Source organism: Bufo bufo, chromosome 1 (genome assembly GCF_905171765.1).
Source record: "Bufo bufo chromosome 1, aBufBuf1.1, whole genome shotgun sequence".
Lineage (NCBI taxonomy): Eukaryota > Metazoa > Chordata > Amphibia > Anura > Bufonidae > Bufo > Bufo bufo.
The window spans coordinates 275,314,962-275,337,552 of NC_053389.1; the positions used below are offsets into that span (position 1 = coordinate 275,314,962).

At 43.4% G+C, this 22,591-nt stretch overlaps 1 protein-coding gene across 1 annotated transcript; it reads left to right on the top strand.

The window, feature by feature from the left end:
- The first annotated feature begins 9,768 nt into the window (after positions 1-9,768).
- Positions 9,769-19,592, top strand: LOC121007545 (NAD-dependent protein deacetylase sirtuin-3, mitochondrial-like). Its single transcript, XM_040439569.1, has 6 exons — positions 9,769-9,927; positions 10,301-10,533; positions 11,393-11,493; positions 12,933-13,094; positions 18,489-18,701; positions 19,120-19,592. The coding sequence occupies exons 1-5, from the start codon at positions 9,881-9,883 to the stop codon at positions 18,699-18,701; spliced, it is 756 nt and encodes a 251-aa protein (XP_040295503.1). The 5' UTR covers positions 9,769-9,880; the 3' UTR covers positions 19,120-19,592.
- Positions 19,593-22,591: the final 2,999 nt, after the last annotated feature.

The following is a 22,591-nucleotide window of genomic DNA, read 5'->3' on the forward strand; positions in this document are numbered from 1 at the left end:
ATTCCCAAGGGATTCAGATAAAGTTCTTATCAGTTGTATTCAGGGAGGTGGATGAGGCAGCTCTTTATCTCAGTGTTCTGAAATGATTTGTCCTGCTTGTGATTAGGACAGGATCTGCTGCCCAGAAACAATTAATTATTCTGTATGAGGACGAGGGACCACAATATAGATTCCTTTACTTTATACAGTGAAGGAGATCGCTGCCTGTAAATGCGCGGTTTCCTCCTTTACTGAACAAGGAGCTGACCGTCGGGAAGGAACGCCTCCTTCCCAACAACTGGCTGCTACAATTCTGCAGTCTAAACCTGCCTTTATCCCTAAAAATACTTGAACCTTGGCACATGATCTATTGGCTGCAACTTATGCTGGATTTAGATGGGCCGACATGGCAGGTAATTATCGGAAAGGAATCGTTCCTTCCTGATTGCCTACGGGTCAGCAGAGATGAGTCGCTGCATCTACATGCAGTGGTCACCTCTGATGTATGGGAACAATTGATTGCTACTGGCATTGCTCATCCTCATACGGATTCATTATTTTTGGGCAGCAGATCGCTGTCTACACAAGGGCATCTGCTGCACAAAAATAATTTCACAGGATGAACGTGTTTTGTCTTTTGATCGGCAGCACATTTACATGGGCCAGTTATCGTGAGTGAGCATTCATAGTAACATTCTTTCCCAATAATCGGTCGGAAAATTGAGCCATGTAAATCCAGCTTTACTTGGCAGAGGAATATGCCTGCTGCACGTTTACTCCAATATTCTGTGTCAAAATGGTGCATGTCTTTAAATTTGCCGCATGTTACCTCTTAGCCACATCCCTTTTTAAAACTGTTGAGGTGTCTAATATACATTACAGCATTGGCACATTTTCCTTACTTGGCCTCCACCCTCGTCCATTCCAGACCCTTAATTTTATTCAGTAGCGTTTGGCTATTTCCAGCTGTATTTGCAGACACAGTTAAGACCCCATCTTACCCCCTTCCTCCTTTTTTATATCCTTCATTTTCTCCTCCTTCGCCTCCGTAACCCCCCCCCCCCCCCTCAAAAGGTTATAAAGCATCTACAGCTGTGTCCTTTATTAACATAGCCATTCTCTCCACTACAAGGGGGAAGAGACGAGATATATTACAGTCATTACCTCTGTCAAAAGGTGACCATTTTAAAACCTCTCTGCTTTTCACGGGAAAGTCTCTTCTCACAATAGAAGTTTAACTTTTCTTCTGGCTTGCATCTTAAATATAGGTCACTTGCCTCTAATCGTTGGTGCAGATATAAGAGTTCAAAGCTTAGAACAATTCCTCAAGATATTGCAGCTTAAACGTTCTGTTGTAGTAATTGTATTCTGAGCTAAATCCTTACTAAGAAGAATACAAAACAGAAACACTTCTTGTTCTTTCTTGCTAATATATTAGCCATGTTTATTGTATCAAGGTTCTTAAAGGGGTTGTCCAAGATTAAAAAGAAAAGGGTGTTTTTGTGACCCCCCCCCCCCCCCCCCTCTAGAAACAAAACCACTGTTAGGCATGGCTGGGTCTGGTATTGCAGCTAGTGCTCATTAAAGAGCTCTTCCGTCCATGGAACCATTCGCTGAACATATAAGAACACACCCTGACATAAAAGGCCTAATGGTAGATAAACAAGAACATCGCATAGGCCTATTCGCCGATGTACTGATAATCACATCAAACCCGATTTCATCTTTACCTATTAACAGCATAATCAATAAATTTGGCCAGGCCTCATATTACAAGATAAACTCTAACAAATCACAAATGCTAGATTTAGGCTTGTCACACCATACAAAATTAGCAATCGCCACATCCCAAGAATTTTCATGGGCGCAAGACTCCCTTACATACTTAGGCATTCACCTCACTTATCCAATCAGCAACTTATTCTCCCATAACTACTTACCTTTATTGGATAAAATTAAAACGCGTTTAAATAACCTCAGACTTCATGCTTTGTCCTGGCTGGGGAGAATAGTAGCGATCAAAATGGTGGTCCTTCCAAAAATTTTATGTTTTCCGAAATGTGCCAATCTGGATCCCAGACTACTTCCTGAAAAAGCTACAATCTCTCATTAATTACCACTCTTGGAATAAACGTAGATCAAGGATTAAAGCTTCTATCCTATACAAACCCATTGACCAAGGCGGCCTCAATTTCCCTTCGCTTTCTAATTACTATAAAGCAAACATCTTAGGTCATTGATAATGCCCGATCTATCAAAAAAAAAAAAGGGTAATCATAGAAAATGGTTATTTAAACTCAACAAATATATACTTACACCTTCTAGCTCAAAGCATTTTTGGTTCTTCACTCAAATCACCACTGCTAACCAATTCCTCCATATCTAAAGTCTGGAAACAGATCACCAGAGTGGAAAATCGTCTCCCCATATCAATAATGGATGCCCTTCTCAAACTTTGTGAGCTTGTTATACCTGACTTATCTTTGAGGGGTTGGGAACAAGCTGGCTTAATAAAAATTGCACAATTATGGCGAGATGGAATCTTGGTTGATTTTGCCCATATACATAGGACCTATGGCATCTCCAACAGAGTTCTACAAGTTTCTTCAAGTCAGACACCTCTTAAACTCTCCATATGTTTTCTTGTACTCGTTCAGACAAAAGGTTACAAAAGTGGTTATTTTCAACCTCTACTATGGACAAAGGGATCACTAACGCAGTGGCGTTGCTAGGGCTGGTGTCACCCGGTGCGGTAGAAAATGGTGTCACCCCAACCTGCCCCGCAGCTCACCTGGTGTCACCCCAACCTGCCAACCGCAGCTCACCTGGTCCTGGTTCTGTCTGCAGCAGCTGTCTTCTCCTCTGTGTGGTCCTGATATCTTCTCTCTGCTTCAATCTGGTTTGAGGACTGTACTTTTCGCCCTATAAGATGCACATAGGTTTTAGAGGAGTATAATAAGAAACAATATTTTCCATTATACCTCAGGTCAGACCCCCATATCAGCCGTCAGCACCCCATCCATCATGCCCATGTCAGCCGTCAGCACCCCATCATGCCCATGTCAGCCCCCATCCATCATTACCCCCCATGTCAGCCATCAGCCCCCCATGTCAGCCATCATGCCCCCCATGTCAGCCATCATGCCCCCCATGTCAGCCGTCAGCACCCCATCCATCATGCCCATGTCAGCCGTCAGCCACCATCCATCATGCCCCCCATGTCAGCCATCATGACCTTATGTCAGCCGTCAGCACCCCATGTCAGCAGTCAGCCATCAGCCCCCCATGTCAGCACCCCATCCATCATGCCCATGTCAGCCGTCAGCACCCATCCATCATTACTCCCATGTCAGCCATCAGCCCCCCATGTCAGCCATCATGCCCCCCATGACAGCCGTCAGCCCCCATCCATTATGCTCCCTAATGGGGGACAATGTTGGAGTCTGCACCATCAGGGGGGGTGACATGATGAGGGACAATGTTGGAGTCGGTGGCACAGACATTTCTTCTCTTCCCCTCCAGGCTCCATGGCACAGACATGTTTGTACATTTTGTCCCCCATCTCCCCCTCTCTGTTACAATTACAATACATTTACAGTGTCAGTACCTGATATATCACTGGGGTCTGGCTGGAGTGGGGTCAGTCTGGTCCTGGCTCCAATCTCAGCTGGCTCTGCCTTAAGGTGTCTTCTCCAACAGTCGTGCCACTGTGTTCTTCTGCTGCCAGCCTGGAGGGGCAGCTTTTACAGGCCACAGCAGACAGAGGCAGAGCAGCTCCGCCTCCTCTCCTCCCTCCGCCGCGGCCCCACTGACAGTCAGTGACGCCTCCTTTGGCCTGAGCCGGCACACATGTAGGCAGGATAGCCGCAGGCCCGCTGCCGCTGCCCGCACTGTAAGTAAAATTTAAATAGTATGTAAGGCCCCCGGACTTACTGCCGAAGTGCAATTTCAATGTGTTACACAAGCATGTCAAACTCAAAGGCTAACATGGGCCAAAAAAAACAAAATTTTAGTTTATGTGGGCCGCATAAAAAAAAAAAAAATATTTTTTTTTACAATATAATGCAGACGGATCCGTTCTGAACGGATCCACCGTCTGCATTATATGAGCGGATCCGTCTCAGACGGATCCGCTTTGAACGCAAGTGTGAAAGTAGCCTTAGGGGCGAGAACCTGGGATCTTTCATCCCTTGTCCTATTCAGCTCTATCAGGGTGAATAGGACTTCACACTGTCCCTGCTGCTCTGTGCCTTGTGCACACAGCATCAGGGATGTTACCATGGCAACCAGGGCTTCTGTAGCGTCCTGGCTGCCATGGTAACTGATCGGAGCCCCAGGCTTACACAGCTGGGGCTCCGATCAGAAGCTGCCACTGCACCACCAATGAGGGGGAGGGGAGAGGTCCCTGTGGCCACTGCCACCAATGATTTTAATACTGGGGGGGGGTTGAGAGGGGCTGGCGCACTGTGCCACCAATGATTTTAATGGGATGGGGGGTTGAGGGGGGGGGGGCACACTGCACCACCAATGATAAATTACCCCTTTATACAGGAGGCTGGTACTGGCAGATCAGCAGTTAACCCCTCAGGTGCGGCACCTAAGGGGTTAACTGCCTCTGATCGCAGCTCCCTGTCAGCGGAAGGGTGCCGGCAATGCGATTCTGCTGCCGGCACCCGCCTCCTGTATTGTGTTAAAGACTGACTTTCACTATCAGGCCACACAGAGCGGTGCCCAGCGATGTCTCAGCACTCACCATTAGTCCTGGGCGCCGCTCCGTTCGCCTTCAGTGCTCCATTACTGTCTCCTCTCCTGCTCCACATGCTGCTGATTACTATCGGAGCGATGGGAGGAGACATCAGCTTCACTAGTGGGCGTTCCTTCTTCCTGGCTGTAGCGCTGTCCAATCGCAGCGCAGGGAGAAGGAACGCCCACTAGTGAAGCTGATGTCTCCTCCCATCGCTCCGATAGTAATCAGCAGCATGTGGAGCAGGAGAGGAGACAGTAATGGAGCACTGCAGGCTAACGGAGCGGCGCCCAGGACTAATGGTGAGTGCTGAGACATCGCTGGGCGCCGCTCTGTGTGGGAAATGGGAATAGTCCTATCATTGGTGGCTCAGTGCGCCCGCCCCTCCCCCCCCCTCTCTTCTCATTGGTGGCAGCGGCAGCGGCAGCAGCACAGGGGGAGGGAGGACAGCTTCCTTCTCCCCGTGCTGCTGAGAGAACATGAGCGCGCCGATAGTAGCGCGCTCATGTTCAGAGATACTAGACTGCCGGGCCGCAAAGATATTCATTGCGGGCCGCATGTTTGACACCCATGGCAGCCAGACCTACCAAGGTGATTAATGAAATGATGTAACACATTGAAATTGCACTTCGGCAGTAAGTCAGTCCGGGCCTCAGGCGGCCGGGTGACACCCCATCAGACTGGTGTCACCCGGTGCGGCCCGCACCCCCCGCACCCCCCTTGCAACGCCACTGCACTAACGGATACCAGTTCCTAAAGCAACTTAGGTTAGACCCTCTATCTAAATTACTAGACTTATGGAATGTAGATCTAAATATGTCCATTTCCAATAAAGAATGGAAAGATGCTTTCTCGGCTACAGCTAAATTCACGATGTGCAGACCATTTAGAAAATGCTAGGAAAATTTTCTATAGGTGGTATAGAACTCCTACGTCTCTTAATGCAATATTCCCTGAAATGTCTTCATTATGTTGGAGATGCCATAAAGACACGGGTACTTACCTACACATGTGGTGGTCATGCCCTCGTATCAAACGATTATGGCAAAGTTTTTAACCTCCTGTCAAGTGTTTTACATATCACAATATCTCCATCTCCAGAGTTGGCCCTCCTTTCCATAGGCTTGAACTCAATTCCTAACAGCATGAGATCCCTTACCATTCATCTCCTTATTGCCACTCGGAGCAGAATTGCAGCCTGCTTAAGATCCAAGTCCATCCCCAACATTAATAGAGTCACGAGAATACTAGACAATAACTGTGTACTTGAAGGTATCTGGGCTTCCTCTAGAAACAAGAAATTAAAATTTAAGAAGGCATGGGAGCTTTGGTTGGGTAGTCATATACGTCAAATTGACGTAAACTCGTTTATCAGGTCCTAATTCTCAATTTCACTACTTTCACTTGTGGTGATCACAACCAATGTTGGCACTTTATCTACCCATACCTACTCGTATTTTGAAGTCCAGGGAACAAATTTATGATGTAATCCTATTACTCCATCTCTTTTTATGCATTTACTAACTTTTTTAATGTGTAATATGCATTTGCCAAACTATGTTCTTTCCAGAATATTATGTTCACTACATTATATCTGTATATGTAATTCACTATACCTATTACGTACTGTATACATGGTTTCCCATTTTGTCAAACTATTGTTCACAAAAAAAATTAGCTCTTCCAATCCTTTGATATTAATGGTCTATCTGGCCAATCGGGTGTTTTGCAATAACTTCAGGAACGAAACTACAGCTCCATCCATTGCGTGTAGTGAATGGAGCTAGTTTCTGCAGAGATGCCTCCCATTCGGTGGGAGCAGCGTTAGAATAACCAACTCCATTTACTGCAAAAAATGGACAGACCTGGAGCTACTGCAGAATAGATCGTGGGGGTGCAGGATGTCGGACCCCCCCGATGAACAGATATTGGTGGCCAATCCTGAAGATAAGCCATCAATATAAAATGATAGGAAGACCCCTTTAAAGTTAATAAAAATGAGCAGCCATGTTTCTCTAATCATAGACAAGCAGATAATACGGTAGGTCGAACAGATGCCTTCACCTCCTTTTGACTTTTCACTAATGAATGCTCAGTTGTCAACATCATTTTTATGAAACCAAAACTGATGGAGACCCGTATCTGGCAAAGAAATTTCCAAAATCACTATCACTTGGCCTAAATAGGCTAATTTCCGATCTTATCCCAGATATTGAAACTTAACTTTTACTGACCCATTAATAAAGCAAATCTAATAAAGCTAACTCTTAGAGTGATGGTGTACAGCAACTATGTTATAGAAAGTGAGACCGCATTGGGAAAGTGCACTCCCAGCTGCTGTTTGTAAACCATATAGCACCTCTGAGCCAAAAACAACCATGATTACCAGCTAGTTTGAACTACATGTGTTTGTGCTCACTAATAATTCACACTAAGAGTTAGCTTTATTAGATTTGTTTTATTAATGAGTCAGTAAAAGTTAAGTTTCAATATCTGGTATAAGATAGGAAATTGGCCTATTTAGGCCAAGTGATAGTGATCATAATTTTTGAGGGATCGGATGAAGAGCCCACTTTTATGATCATATAATGGAACTGTAATATGCCACCCTTAACTGACCAAGTATGCCCATGTTGGAGGCATTTGGGAGATATCGGCCAAGCAAGCATTTCTGACGGCTTTCTCTTCTGAACACCCATTTGATGTGCATGTGGGGTTAATGGGAAAGGGGAGATAGCAGCTTATGTCCCCAAAATAAAATGAAGAAATACTACATGCACGACCCTTCTCTTCTTCCCCCCCCCCCCCCCACCATCTACCATCAAAGGAGAGATGGGAGAACTCCTCCATACACGTTGGATGGTTCTCTGAAATTGGCAGGTTTGGCCATCATTTTAATGCATGTCCAGCTTTAGAATATGGGTCCAAATGGTAATGCACATTTGCAACTTATTTAGACACCATAAGGATGCCCAATTGCCCATGTAATGAAGTGACTCTTTAAAGGGCTTCTGTCACCTCACTAAACTCATATTTTTATTTTTTTATGTACTTATAATCCCTATCCTACCATATTGCCATACATTGGTATTAATAATTTTCGTTCAGTAGATTTAACAAAAACTTACTTTTATGATATGCTAACTACCTTTCTACCAGCAAGTAGGGCGTCTACTTGCTGGTAGCAGCTGCAGAAAACCGCCCCCTCCTTCTGTTGATTGACAGGGCCAGCCGCGATCTCCTCCTCCGGCCAGCCCTGTCAGCATTTTAAAAATCGTGTGCCTGTGTTGATTCGGCGCAGGCGCTCTGAGATGGAGGCTCGCCTCCTCAGCACTTCCTCAGTGCGCCTGCGCTGATGACGTCACTGAAAGAGAAGACGTCATTGGCGCAGGCGCACTGAGGGAGTGCTGAGGAGGCGAGCTTCCTTATCTCAGAGCGCCTGCGCCGAATCAACACAGGCGCGCGATTTTTGAAATGCTGACAGGGCTGGCTGGAGGAGGAGATCGCGGCTGGCCCTGTCAATCAACAAGAGGAGGGGGCGGTTTTCTGCGGCTGCCACCAGCAAGTAGACTCCCTACTTGCTGGTAGAAAGGTAATTAGCATATCATAAATAAGTTTTTTGCTAAATCTACTGAACGAAAATTAATAACATAATGTATGGCAGGATAGGGATTATAAGTACACAAAAAAAAAATGCGTTTTTAGTGGGGTGACAGAAGCCCTTTAATGGTCACCTTGTGTCCCTTAGTACCTTTTTCTAACCCATCCACCTCTAGCAATATCCCCACCATAGATGAATCACACAAGCATCAGTGAAGGAGGTTAGTGATCGTTTTGGAAAAACTGAAATGTAGCTGACATACGTTGACTTACTTCCAGACCAACCTGTATTAGTTGGCGGGCAGGGCCTCTAAGTTTTTGGGACACCAGATCCCCAACTTGTATTACACTGGTAAACCCCACCCAAAACGAATTCTCTCCTCATGTTAAAAAAAATAATAATTTTTGTATAATTTTATTACCTTGTCTTTTATGTACGAAGCCAGAAAATATGAAACGTGTTACCTATACTCTCACACCTTCAAAAGTCGCCACAGAGCGTCTTGAAAAATGGAAAAAGAAGTCTGGAAAACAAACCTGTATTGATTCATCTGATATTAAGACCAAAGGGCAAACCTCAAAAACCAGTGAAGCCCCAGAAGAACTCCTGGCAAAGAACATTAATAGACTCTTTGTGACTGAAGAACAAAATCCAACAAGGTGGGGTAAATAACTTTAATATATTCAATAGTGTGGTTCCTATGGGATAAAAGTGTGTGCATATCCTAAAGAAGTTGTTCAGAGCTAATGGCTCCCACGAACCCTGAGTTTCTTTGGAACATGGATGGCAACAAAAATCTGTTTACCAGGGGTGGACTGGAAACTTAAAGTGGCCCTAAGTTCTAGGGGAGTTCAAATTGACAGAAGTAGGCAGGACCAACACAAGCCACAATTAGGGATGGACAACAGAAGTAGACGGGCCACAAATACTGTAGTGAAGCACAAAATACTGCCCAATCAAAACCAAATGCCACAGCGCAGCATGAAATACAGCCCTGTCGCCATACCGAGGATGGTGATGCAGTTGAATTCAGGAGGACACCTGCGGTTGCTGGTCAAATGCATAAGTACCTGATGCTCCTAGTATGAATTAATGCTGAGAGCATTGGATTGTTATGTACCTGGCCAATGGTCATGAGGAGGACCCACCGGGAAATTTCCCTGTAGGCTATATGGCCAGTCTGCTCCTGCTATTTAGTTAGTATACATTGATGTTTGGCATACTGTTAGGCAAAGCAGTCAAGAAATCTGAGCCAGAATTTAGAATGCTTTATCAGAGCTGCTTGCGGCATGAAGGTTTTTGTGAGGTATAGAAAAAAATGTAAGCGTTCTGCCAAGGTAATAAATCTGGCAATGAAATCCAATGTTCTAAGGATTTGTAGTTACTAGTTATGCCATTTCTCATTACTTATTGACTTTTGGTTCAGAATACTAACAGAGCCAGAACTAAGCAAGAAGGGCTCCCGACTCCGAGGTCCACCATTACCCCTGAAATGTTCTGCATTAGAAGATATTGCTGATCTGATTTTGAAGAATTTTTGCAAGAAAATAATTGTTATGGCGGGTGCAGGAATTAGTACAGCAAGTGGCATACCTGACTTCAGGTTAGTAGCGGCCTCTTGTGTAGTAAAATGAAGGAACCTTTGTGAGGGTGGTGGGATCAGCCAGCATAATAAAAAATCTGAATTTCTAGTTTTTTCCGGGTGGTAGAAGGAAGGTAGCGAGGTGGGCCAGCCATAAACTACAGTATAGTTATAGGAGTCTGCTTTTCTTTATCCAGAAACAGCACCTCATGTCCATAGGCTGTGCCTAGTACTGCATGTCAACCCCAGTCATTTGGACAGAGTTGAACAAAATTATTAGACACACAACCCATGGACTTGTTTGGCACAGTTTCTGGAAAAAGGCAGACAATTTCTAATGTCGTGTAACTCTTTATAGCTAATTGTAAGTAATGATTGTAGTTCTTTGTCACAGGACACCAGGCTCCGGCCTGTACGACAACCTGGAGAAGTACAATGTTCCATACCCGGAAGCCATTTTTGACATTGATTACTTTACCTGCAACCCTCAGCCTTTCTTTGCTCTTGCCAAGGAATTATATTCAGGAAAATACAAGCCAAATGTCGTTCACTATTTTCTGAAGCTGCTGCATGAAAAGGGCTTGTTACTGAGATGCTACACACAGAACATTGATGGACTAGAAAGAAGTAAGATCTGATTTACTATATAGTGTGTGTGTGTGTGTGTGTGTGTGTGTGTTAGGGGCTCATGATAGTACAGAGTAAAATACCATAATGAACGTAGGATGGTATAAAATGGCAAGTTGGTTGTGGTGTGCCGGAACCGACGATGAGGTAGGCCTCAGAAAGAAGAGGGCTTACCAAGGGAAGAAAAAGGAAAATAATGTTGTGTGGTGGGAGGGTCATTCAACGCTGACCTCGAACGGTATGCAGCCAGGTAAGGGGCGTCCCTTAAATAGGTTAGGAGTAAATAACGAGCCCCTCCCACAATTACAGGCCAGCTAGCCTTAATACAAATATATATATATTATATATTTCTCATCTCTGACCAAAAAGAGAGCTTCTATATAATCCTATTGGGCAAGTCAAAGTTTGTTTTTAACTACCGAGCTCCAAATCACCTTCTCCCCTCTATTCCAATCTGATATTGATATCTTTAGAATAGACCATCAATATCAGATCGCTGGAGGTGTGAGACCCAGTAGCGATCAGCTGCTACCAGAAGCCACGGCCACAGGACTAACAGTGTACATAGCCAGAAGCAGATGGCACCATCCACTGTGTAGTGGTCTGTCCTCTGCACCTCAGCCTTCATTCTAGTGAATGGGTCATCAGTCAACTTCCACTAGCAGCCAGCACTCAGGATTTAAGAGGAATATAGAAGTCAGATTTTATTACTGAATTTGTTAGGAACTGTATGAGTGCAGTCATCTCCCACTGTCTTCCACTTACAGAATGACTTGCTACGACCTGTTTGTGACTAATTTTTATATATATATATATATATATATATATAATATAATTATATATTTTTTTTTTTTTCCAGTGGCTGGGATCCCTCCAGAAAAGCTTGTCGAAGCTCATGGAACTTTATCCACTGCATCGTGTCATTTGTGTTACACACCTTACCCTGCAAAAGAGGCACAGGTATGGACCTTGAAATTCTGAATGACACCTAGACCTTTTGGGCTAGTACAACTTTAGGGCCCTTTACACGGGCCAAGAATCTTAGATAATCGCTAACGAGCATTCCTAGGAATTCTAGTTAGCAATTATCTGGCGGTGTAAATGTACTGCCAATAAACGAGCGAAAAGCTTAATTTGGTAATCTGATTTGTGCCTCCACAAAAATCGTCGTTTGCCAGCAGCAGATTATGCTATGTAAACGCAATCCACTGTCGGCAAACAACGAATAAGTATGGAGAAGAGCGATGGCATTAGTGATCGCTCCTCTCCATACTCTGGAAGAGATCGCTGCATGTAAATACACCGGTCTCCTCCAACAGCAAGCAGCAAATTATCGGGAAGGAACACAATCTGTTCTGTCGTCCCATATAATGGGGTCTCTTGTCAATTTCTGTTACTATTTTTTTCCTTTTTAAAGTATTCCTCCTGTAATGAAGAATGCTGTCTATCCAGCCCTAAGAACTGATGGTCAGACACTGCAGGGATGCCAATACAAGCCAGTTGCTGTGCCCCTGTTGCTTTCTATTGTCATAAAATAAATTATCCAGACTTTTTATTTTTAATTTTTTAAAATATTTTTATTTTTTTAGTTTTTAGTATGCAAAATCAGCACCAATGATCCAGAGTTAGTCTACTTTCACACTGGCGTTTTGGTTTCCGTTTGAGATCCGTTCAGGGCTCTCACAAGCGGTCCTAAACAGATCAGTTTGCATTTTAATGCATTCTGAATGGAAAAGTATCCGCTCGGAATGCATTAGTTTACATCAGTTCAGTCTCCATTCCGCTTTGGAGACGGACACTAAAACACTGCCTGCAGCGTTTTGGTGTCCTTCTGATGAATCTGAGCCAAACGGATCCGTCCTGGCACACAATGTAAGTCAATGGGGACGGATCAGTTTTCACTGGCACAATAGAAAACTGATCCGTCCTCCATTGACTTTCAATGGTGTTCAAGATGGGTCCGTCTTGGATATGTTAAAGAGAATACAAACGGATCCGTTCTGAACGGAGGGAGCCGGTTGCATTATCTGAACGGATCTGTCCATGACTGATCCGCACAAAACGCGAGTGTGAAAGTAGCCTAATCAATCTCACAAATAATCCCAAACGTTGAACCTATACTGATCAAATATTGCTGGCCATAAATTTTTATTATAGGGGACCCAAACTAAAATCCTTTTTAACGTGGAGCTCAGTCTGCCTCAGAGAATGTTACTTTAGGAAGAAGGGGGAGTAAAAGAGCTGGAAAGTTGAGAAATAGGTATTTTATTTTGATAATATACAATAAAGTTTCTTGTATTCGCCTGTTGTATTTATTTTATATATTGTTTACTGTGTGTGTAAAATATATTAGTTTATTATACACACTCTCTTGTAAATTCTTTTTTTTTTTTTAAAAGGATTGCATTATGAACGGTAATTCTCCTCGCTGCAATGTCTGTTATGGAGTGGTTAAGCCGGATATTGTTTTCTTCGGTGAAGACCTTCCAAAAAGTTTTTCTAACTTTTCAAAGGATTTTCCTCAGGCTGATCTACTAATTGTAATGGGGACATCATTAGAGGTAAACAATAACAGTTTAAAATTCCACTTGTATACCTGTCCTATACCAGTGTGATAGACCCCCTGTCTTTGCAGTGCAAACTGTGTAGCCCATAAATGTGTCCTCTACCGTGCTGGCTAACTGAACAGGACACATGGCTAATTGACGTACCAAGTCACGAACCCTACAGATCATATGACTGCCACCATATCTGGTCTTATTCGGTAAACTTATGGATGTGTCCTATGTACTGAACTGCCCCTCATGTTGACAGATCTTCTAGATCTATGATGGCTAACCTCCGGCACTCCAGCTGTGGTAAAACTACAGCTCCCAAGATACACACTTGCTTGGTTATTCTCAGAAATCCATAGGAATGAATGGAGCATGCTGGGAGTCGTATTTTCACCACAGCTGTAGTGCCGGAGGTTAGCCATCACTGTTCTATATCAAGGTACCTAGCAGATGTTCTAATAATTTTAAAGGGGGGTTTCCATCTCAGTACTTGAAGAATGCACTTGAGCGCAAGAAGTAGTGTAAACTACTAATCAAGTGGGTTTTTCTTAATTTATTTTTGGGAGACCAGTCACTTCAGGGTATGGGTAATTTGTAACTTGGGCTTTCAAACAAATCAACCTGATGGCATCAATCAGTAGGCCCACTGTTGAAGATGCCCTCAATCAGGGCTGATTAGGTTTGCTCTACTGCTCCAAACTAATAGTAACCCAAGGGGTTTTACGTGCACGGAAGAAAATAACTGACACACACACTGGAGTCAAAGCAAATTCTCCTTTTATTTAAGGAAGTGAAGCAGTTTATATGTACATCAGAGGGGGCATCCCCCTAAAGGCTCATGGCATCGTTTCATTGGCGAGAATACAATAATAAGAAAAGAGATAACACTTGGCATCTGTGCATTGTTTTACTAACTCTGGTATACAAACTATGTAAACATCTAAGTCCAAGTGCCATATTGTAATGGCTTCACTCTAACAGCAGTACAGCATATGTCATATATGACACATCAGGGAGGAGGGTCCTCTTGGAACTTGAGCGAATAAGGCGTTAGCTGAGAGCTGGAGGATATGGAGGCCATCTTACTTAATCAAGAATTATATCCACATCTCTATCAGTCCCCCCTTTGAAGCCATTTCAATTGGCCTAATGCTGTTCCTAATCTAAGTTGGTTCTACAATCTGTTCCATTGTACCTGTTGGTTGTTTCACCACTTTGGAGACAACCTATCCCTATTGGATAGAATCCTTCGTAATGGACTTATACAATGGGAAGTCAGATTCTCACCTATCCCTAATACAGAATATATGGGGGCGATGTGAAGTGGTGGCTTCTCCATTATTGTTAACATAAAATTATTAATACTAGGAATCTTTGGGCAATACTATCCATGGGTCACTGGACTGGAAGTATCAGGCTGTAACAGCTTTGTACTTCCTTTTACACAACTTTTTCACAGCTCAGAAACCTATTTTTACTATCTCATTTGAAATCCATATTCTTTGAGTCAGGATCAGTAGTCGCACAAGACTCAACATTTTCTTGCAATGACTGATGTAGATCCAATTATGCTTTCCTTTTGAGCTTCACTGATGTGCTTGTGGTCAGCAACACTTGGAATGGACCATCATAACAGGGTTTAAGGACTTCTCTAAAGTGTTTTTTTTTTTTTTTTTTTTTTTTTTTTTACCACCACCCAATCTCCAGACACAAGTGGGTGGGTTTCTGGTACTTTATCAGGATCTGGAAGTGAAGCAAAAACTCGAATGTATTTTAGTCAAATGCCTGTGCAAACTGATCACCTAATCTGTCAGACAACCATGTTGCATCTGGAGCTGCTGTGGGACATACAATCCTGTCCTAGGGGCTGACCCAAAAAGGACCTTATAGGGACTAAGGCCTGTCTTACGGTTAGGGGTATACCTTACTGGAAAGAGGGCTACCAGCAGGCACTCTGATCATGGCTTTTTGAATCTTTAACTTTAGTATCCCGTTCAGTTCCTTTTTTTCCTACCCTACCGTTGCTTCGTACCATCCACAAAGCAAAACCTTAATCTCCTGCATCACTTCACCTGTAAAGTGAACACCTCTGTCACTTTGAATGGTCTCAGGTACCCCATACCTGCATACAACTTCGGCCATAATCCTCTTTGCTGTGGTCTTAGCTACCGGGTATGCTTCTGGCCATTCTGAAAACAAGTCATCGCACACCAATACATACTCGTATACGCCCACCTTGGGTGGTTGAATGTAGTTTGCAAGCGTTGAAACAGATACAAAGGGCAAGACGTGTGTTTCTGGAGTACCTTAACCACCTTGTCTCACGTTGTTCTGGGCAAAAATCATACATCCTTGAGTATATCTAGCTGCTACAGTGCTGAACCCTGGGGCGTACCATGTACTAAATCACACAAAGTAGTTTTTTGACTGGTGAGTCACTCAGTGCTGCCTGTGTCATCGTGGGTTAGCGGGACCTGGGAAGGCAGAGTTTCCCTTGGAACTGTATTAGGCCTTCATTTGCAGTCCCCCATTTATTTTTTTATTTTTTTCATCCACTAGTCCCTTTCCTCCTTCCCCATTTGGTTCTGTAAGGTCTTAAGAACTTCCAGCGAGGTAGGAGGAGGTATTTCAGGGACCTGAGCTGTATCCACTAAGGCAGGGGTCTGCCTAGGCAATTTGGCAGCCATTGTTGCCGCCTGATCTGCTTTGGCTTTTCCCTTTGCCTCCTCTGAGTCTGTTTTACAGCAACATTTGTTTTTATCACCGGCACTCAAGTTGGCGACATGAGGGCTTCTATAAGGGACCTCACTGCTTCCCCATTTTGATGGGTTTACCTTAAACTGTCAGGAAGTCTCTGGCTTTAAATGGGCCCATAGTCATGGGCTATATCTGGAATCAGTGTAAATGTTGGATGCTTTTTTTTTTTCCCCTCTATGTATCTGCATGCAATCTCTCTAGAGCCCTTAGCTCTGCTTCTTGGGCAGACATGTGTGGTGGTAAGGACTCTGCTTTTTAGTGTCCTGTTTCATCACCACTGCCCAACCTGTGCAGTACCTGCCATCCTGACCGTATCTCGATCCATCGACAAAGAGCACATAATCTGGTTTCTCTAATGACTGATTTACCACCCACTGTCTCTCGCAACATCCTCTGCAAACAGTCATGTGCCTCTTCCTCTGTATTTGGAAGAAAAGTTTTTTTTTTTAAATGCCCTAAGGCTGGGTTCACACGAGCGGATGCCGTGCGTGGCATCCGCTCCGTGAAAGAGTGCCAAGACCCGATGCAGACTGCAGAGGCACGGAGCATTAACATGACTGACAATGCTCCGTGCTTCTCTGTACTACGAAATCACAGTGACAACGTAGTAAAGAGGTCACAGAGAGGCACGGAGCATTATCAGTAATGTTAATGCTCCGTGCCTCTGCAGTCTGCATCGGGTCTTGGCACTCTTTCACGGAGCGGATGCCACGCACGGCATCCGCTCGTGTGAACCCAGCCTAACTCTTCCCTCACCCCCCCCCCCCTCCTTGCTCCAGAGGCAACAGGTTGGCTGGATGCAACATTTTACACCTTTTGGACAGTACCATTGTTGGGCAACAAAATGGAACACTGCATTCTCAAATGGCAGGCAACAAAAAGATTTGGTTGTAGTTTCATGAGGAACAAGCACTGTCACTTTGTGGTTCAGGACTATCTCAGCTTTTATCAAGCATGGCTCACAGCAGTACAGCATACGTCATATGACACATCAGGGAGGAGGGTCCTCTTGGAACTTAAGTGAATAAGGTGTTAGCTGAGAGCTGGAGGATATTGGGGCTATTTTACGTAATCAAGAATGATATCCACATCTCTATCACCACCATGGCCTACAAGTAGCCATTCGGCCAACCTATGTACACCCATGTCTAAACCTCCTTGTGTGTAGTATACCTGCTCAATCTTTGTGGCCCCCTCAAAACAAATACTAAACCTTAGTATTTTGGCTTTTGGCTTTTGGCTAAGTTCATCACTCTAACCTAAAGGTGCCCATACACCTTCGATACCTGTATGCAGTTTGAATGAGAAGAAAGGTAAAAGCTGCTGCCAGCCAGTGGCTTATCGCCACAATCGGAAGGATCGTGTGTTGAAATTCAACACACCCGATTCTTCTCTCCCATGACCTCATCTGGCCAGTTCCTCTGAAAATGGCATGTTTCAGCTGACAAGACTATGGGATCCTTAAGCTGGATTTACACAGCCCAATATTTGTCAACTAACATTACTACAAATGCTCATTCCTGATAATACACCAGTGTAAATGTGCTGCCAAATAATCGCCCAATGAATGAGCAAAATGCTCATTCATTGGCTGACATTACCCTTTGTGCAGCGCATTAAATCATTTCTGGGCTGCAGATCATGCTGCGTAATCAGCGATCTGCTGCCCAGAAATAATGAATTTCTATGAGGATAAGCAATGTCCCATACAGTGAAGGTGGTCGCTGCATGTAAATGCAGCCCTTACCTCCACTGACGAGCAGGCAGTTATCGGGAAAGAACAGTCAGGCTGTCTAAATCCAGCATTAAAGAGAATCTGTCAGCATGATCAACCCTATTAAACCAAGCCTAAAAAACAAATTATGATGGCCCATTGCTGAGAAAATTGCATTTTTATTCATATGCAGATAACCTCTAGAGCATTGAAGGGCCAGCCAGAGCCCTCGGAGCACCAGTTTTACACCCCCTTTCAGATGTAGTCCCTCCCATCTTCCCTGGGAGTAAAGTTATTTTCATATGAAAAAAAAGTTTTTCTCTGCAATAGACTGTCATAATCAGGGTATTGGTTTTATCAGCATGATCAACCCTATCAGGCTGTATGCCTGGTTTAATAGGTTTGATCTTGCTGACAGATTTGCCATCAATGTGAATATCCCAGGGAACCACTTTAATGGAACCAATCGGACAATTTCTAAGCAGAGGGATGCTGTGATTTTGGTCATGTCAACTTGATCTCCATTTGCATAAATTAGGTCTAATATTCATGGGTAGCCGCTACTATACTCGAATGCCAACCGCTCTTCCACCTTCTTCTGTCTGCAGGGTCAAACCTCAAGAGGGCCTGTTTGACAATGATTTCAAGTCAATTGATTCATTAGAAGCAGGAATCTTATAACAAATCAAGGCACTGGCTAAAAGCAGAATGTTATTGGCTGTGGGATGTGAAAAGCCCATTTGGCCCTTGTCGCTGGCAGGAATGATGTCCACAGATCAATGTGTCATTACCTTTTATTGGGACACTGATGGTTCTGTCAGGGCCACAGAGCACTTTTTAAAAACATTTGTAGATTTTTCAGTTTGCCTATCCTCATTTCAGTCAGAACTTCATTTTATTTTTTTCCAATTTTCCTTTTATATTCTTAGATTGAACCCTTTGCCAATATTGTACATGCTGTGCGCCCAAATGTCCCACGGCTTCTAATCAACCGGGATCTTGTTGGTCCATTTAAGAAGAAGCCATCAAAAAGAACAGATGTTGTCGAGCTGGGTGAGCTCTGCGTGGTCACCAGAAAGTTCATAAGTGCCCTGAACTGGCAGGCAGACCTGGATGACTTAATTAAATCTCAAAAGCTCTAGGTAGGTATTGTGCCATGTCAAATTTACAAACCTTGCCCATTTTAATGGGACTTTGTCCAAACATTTCTTTCCCTATATGGCCACATAAACCTATGTTGACGAGTTTGCTTCAGCAGACCACGGAAGCTGGGGAGGGGGTTTTGAGATCGTGGTGATCATTTTATGTGTAAATAATCAGAATGTCTACTTTTCAAAATTGTAAATGGAAGTAAAAGTGGTAGATGCAAGATTAGAAAAAACATGGCTGCTCTCATCCAGAAACTGTGGCACACCTGCCTTTTTTTTATTGCCATGAATGGAGATGCAATGCCACACACAACCTGTGAAAGGGAGTGGCACTGTTTCTGGAGGAAAGAATATTTTTTTTACCCTGTACATCTGCACTAAAACAAATTGTAACCCATTTGACTGCTTTCAGTGTGGATTCCATTCTCAAAATGTCATACTACATTAATTGAGCTGCTATACAAGATGTCCTTTGATCCAGACGTGATGAAGACCGACCACTGATGAACACTAGAAATCTACAGGGCATTGATTTATTTTAATTTTTTTTTATAATATACTGATGCCCCAATGCACTACAGCACTTAATATATCAATTGCATTTATTTTATCATAAATCTAAGGGAAATCTCAACCTTTTTTTTTAATCTAGGAAGAAAGTTTGCAAATATGTCAATAAATTCTATTAAAGTTGCCCTTTTCCCTAGAAACGGTGCCACTTTTCCACATAGGCTGTGTTCGGTACTGCAGCTCAGCCTCGTGCACTTGAATATATAGAAGCTGCAATACCAGAGTCTATGGACAAGATGTCGCTGTCTCAGGCAAAATCGGAATATAAACGCAATTAAGTTTTAATAATATTGATTAAAGGTTTGAGGTTTTATTTCTGCACTTTATTTCCTGTATGTGATGCCTACTGTCTAAACCGTTCAGATATATGTTTGTAAATGTATTTACATCAGTCTTTTACATGTTTTTTTTTTTTTTTTTTTTTTTTTTATACCTTGTTTTTCAATTTCCTTTTTGGGAATGTGCATGCTTTAAGATTTTCAATAAAATTTGCTTCATTGAATTTAATTTTGTTTTTGGTACTGAACTTGGTGCCTTTTTCTTTATTTTCATAGTGGTTTGAACTTTTTTTCCTTGCGATTTTACAGAGCTCCAGATCCCTTTTTATAGACATCGATTTAAGAGGTAGCATGCTGACTACCTGCAGCCACCACTAGAGGGAGCTGATTGTAAATTGTTATTGAGTTTAGTGTGTCACAGTATTCTGTAAACTTCCTCTAGTGGTGGTTGCAGGCAGTCAATGTTTTACGGACTACTGCCAGATAGGACCCAAATTCCCACTTTCAGCTTCGGCAGGGCGGAAGGAAGTCACGTGTCATGAGCTGGCTTGGTGAGTAAGGTGTGTGTGTGATGGACTGTCTGCACGCATATCCCTCATTGCTGTCATGGCTAAAAGGGGCGATTTTATCAGATTTGCAAACACACATGATTATCATCTTCCAGGCCAAGGGTGGCAGTATTTCTGAAACTGTGCAGTTTCTGAACTATTTGGGTGCCTTCACATGCGGCAGATTTTGTGGCAGAAAATTCTGCGACTGAAAATCTGTTCTATTCATTTGAATGGGGAAGCAAGCACATAGATTTTTACAAGCCTCGTTAAGGTGAATAGAACAGATTTTCAGTTGTGGAATCTTCTGCCACAATCTGCTGTGTGAAGCGCCCTTTATGTGCTGCTGTGGTGAGAATATCGTGAGTGACAAATGGCACCTCTGCAAATAAGTGACTTGGAAACTGCAGAGCACCATGTGCCACTGATGGCAGAGGTGAATGTCTGCTACGAAGGTGCGAACAGGCAGACTGACACTCTACAGTGTAGCCGCTCATCAAAATGAACCAGGAGGCTCCAAACGAGTCTAAGGGCTCATGCACACGACCGTATTTTGCGTCGCAAAAAATGTGACGTCTGTGTGCATTCCGTATTTTACAGAACAGCTGGCCCTTAATAGAACAGTGCTATCCTTTTCTGTAATGCGGACAATAGGACATGTTATATTTTTCTTATTTTCTACGGAATGCACACGGAGTAACTTTTAGTTTTTTGCAGACCCATTGAAATGAATGGTTCAGAATCCAGTCCGCAAAAAAAAAACTGAATGGACATGGAAAGAAAATACATTTGTGTGCATGAGCCCGAAAACAACAGTTCAGCGAACCTTGTGTGGGGCTCTGAAGCAGATTGTATAGTCACTGCACCCTGCTAACAAAGTAACATCAGCAGAAAAGGCTTCAAATTATGGGGGAGTATTGGAATTGGACCTCCGCTGATTGGCAAAGGGTTGACTTCTCCGATGAGTCACGTTTTCTGCTTCATCAAACGGATGGATGTTAAGCCTCATTCACGTTTCAATGTGTCACAGACATGTGCTTTACGTGTTCTCCACGGACAGTACACGTACCTATTTATTTTAATGTGTGTATTCAAACATCAGTGTTTTGGCACGGTCCATGTTTTTATCAAGGATGCATGCTCTATTTTTCACGGATCCATCATGCCAATCATAGTCTATGGGTCAGTGAAAAACACGGATGCTATCAGTGTTTCACAGACCATTAGGAAGAGATGCTTTGAATTATTTTTTTTCAGCTGTGCAGTGTCAGTGAAACACAGACAGCAAAAGACTGACACACGGATCCTTCACTGACCACCTTCTCATGGATTTGAGCATGGACATGAATGTGTGAATGAGGCTTTAGTGTGTCTGGGGAATGTTTTTATGGCATTCTTTGGGACCACTCATCCATGTGGAAAGTACTCTCAACTGATTTGTGTATATTAATCCATCCGTGCAGATCTCATACCCCCAATACATGCAGTCTTCCCTGGGGCAGATGGGACCTTCCAGAAAGGCTATTCTAGCCGTGTGACATGATGCAATGTCTGACATTGGTTAGAAGGGCATGAACAAGATTTCTAACTACTACCTTGGCCCCTTAACTCCCCAAACTTGAACCCAATTGAGAATCTATGGGCCCACCTTGATGGCTGTGTTCACTCTATGGATTCTTCCCTATTCACCATCCTCCAGCAGCTGTGTGATGAACTGCAGTCAGCATGGCTCCAGATACCTGTGACAGCCTACTAGGACCTTAGTCACTCCCAGCTCGTGAAGATGCGGCCTGTGCTGCACATGGAGATTACTCTGTATATTAGGTGGTGGTCATTATAATGTGATAAATTGCAGGGTTAGTGATTTATTATATACGTTAAAACATAACTTTTACTAAAGATATTTAGAATAATAGGCCCAAAAAAAATAAAGATAAACAATTAATAAACAGAGCGGCGGTTTGACAGGTAATCGTGCACGGCGGCACCCAAGGTAATATTAAGGGAATGCTCGGCGGCATCCAAATAAATGGTAACCCGTGCTCCTACCACTCTGTAGTCTGCGTCCAGATGATGTCACGGTAATCGACTCCTAGGAAGACGCTGTTCTGCTGTAAGGATGGCGGGGTGCAACTATGGCCCTGGTTTGCCCTATAAATGTGGTCTATGGCTTGCCCTGATACTAATAAGGGATAGCAGCCTAAACACAGGGCACTCGTCCTTAAAAGGGCGACCCCGTCCGGAACCTTGCCCTGAATGGCCCATTATAATGTGACTTGACTGTGTAGTATAAAGATCTAAACAATTCTTCGCAGTACGTGTATTACAGGTGAAACTTGAAAAATTTGAATATTGTGCAAAAGTTCACCTATTTCAGTAATGCAAATTTAAAAGGAATTGCATTAATGCAACTTTAAAATTAGAGTTTTGGGAAAAGGTTCAATATTCTAGGCTCAGTGTCACACACTAGTCAGCTAATTAATCCATA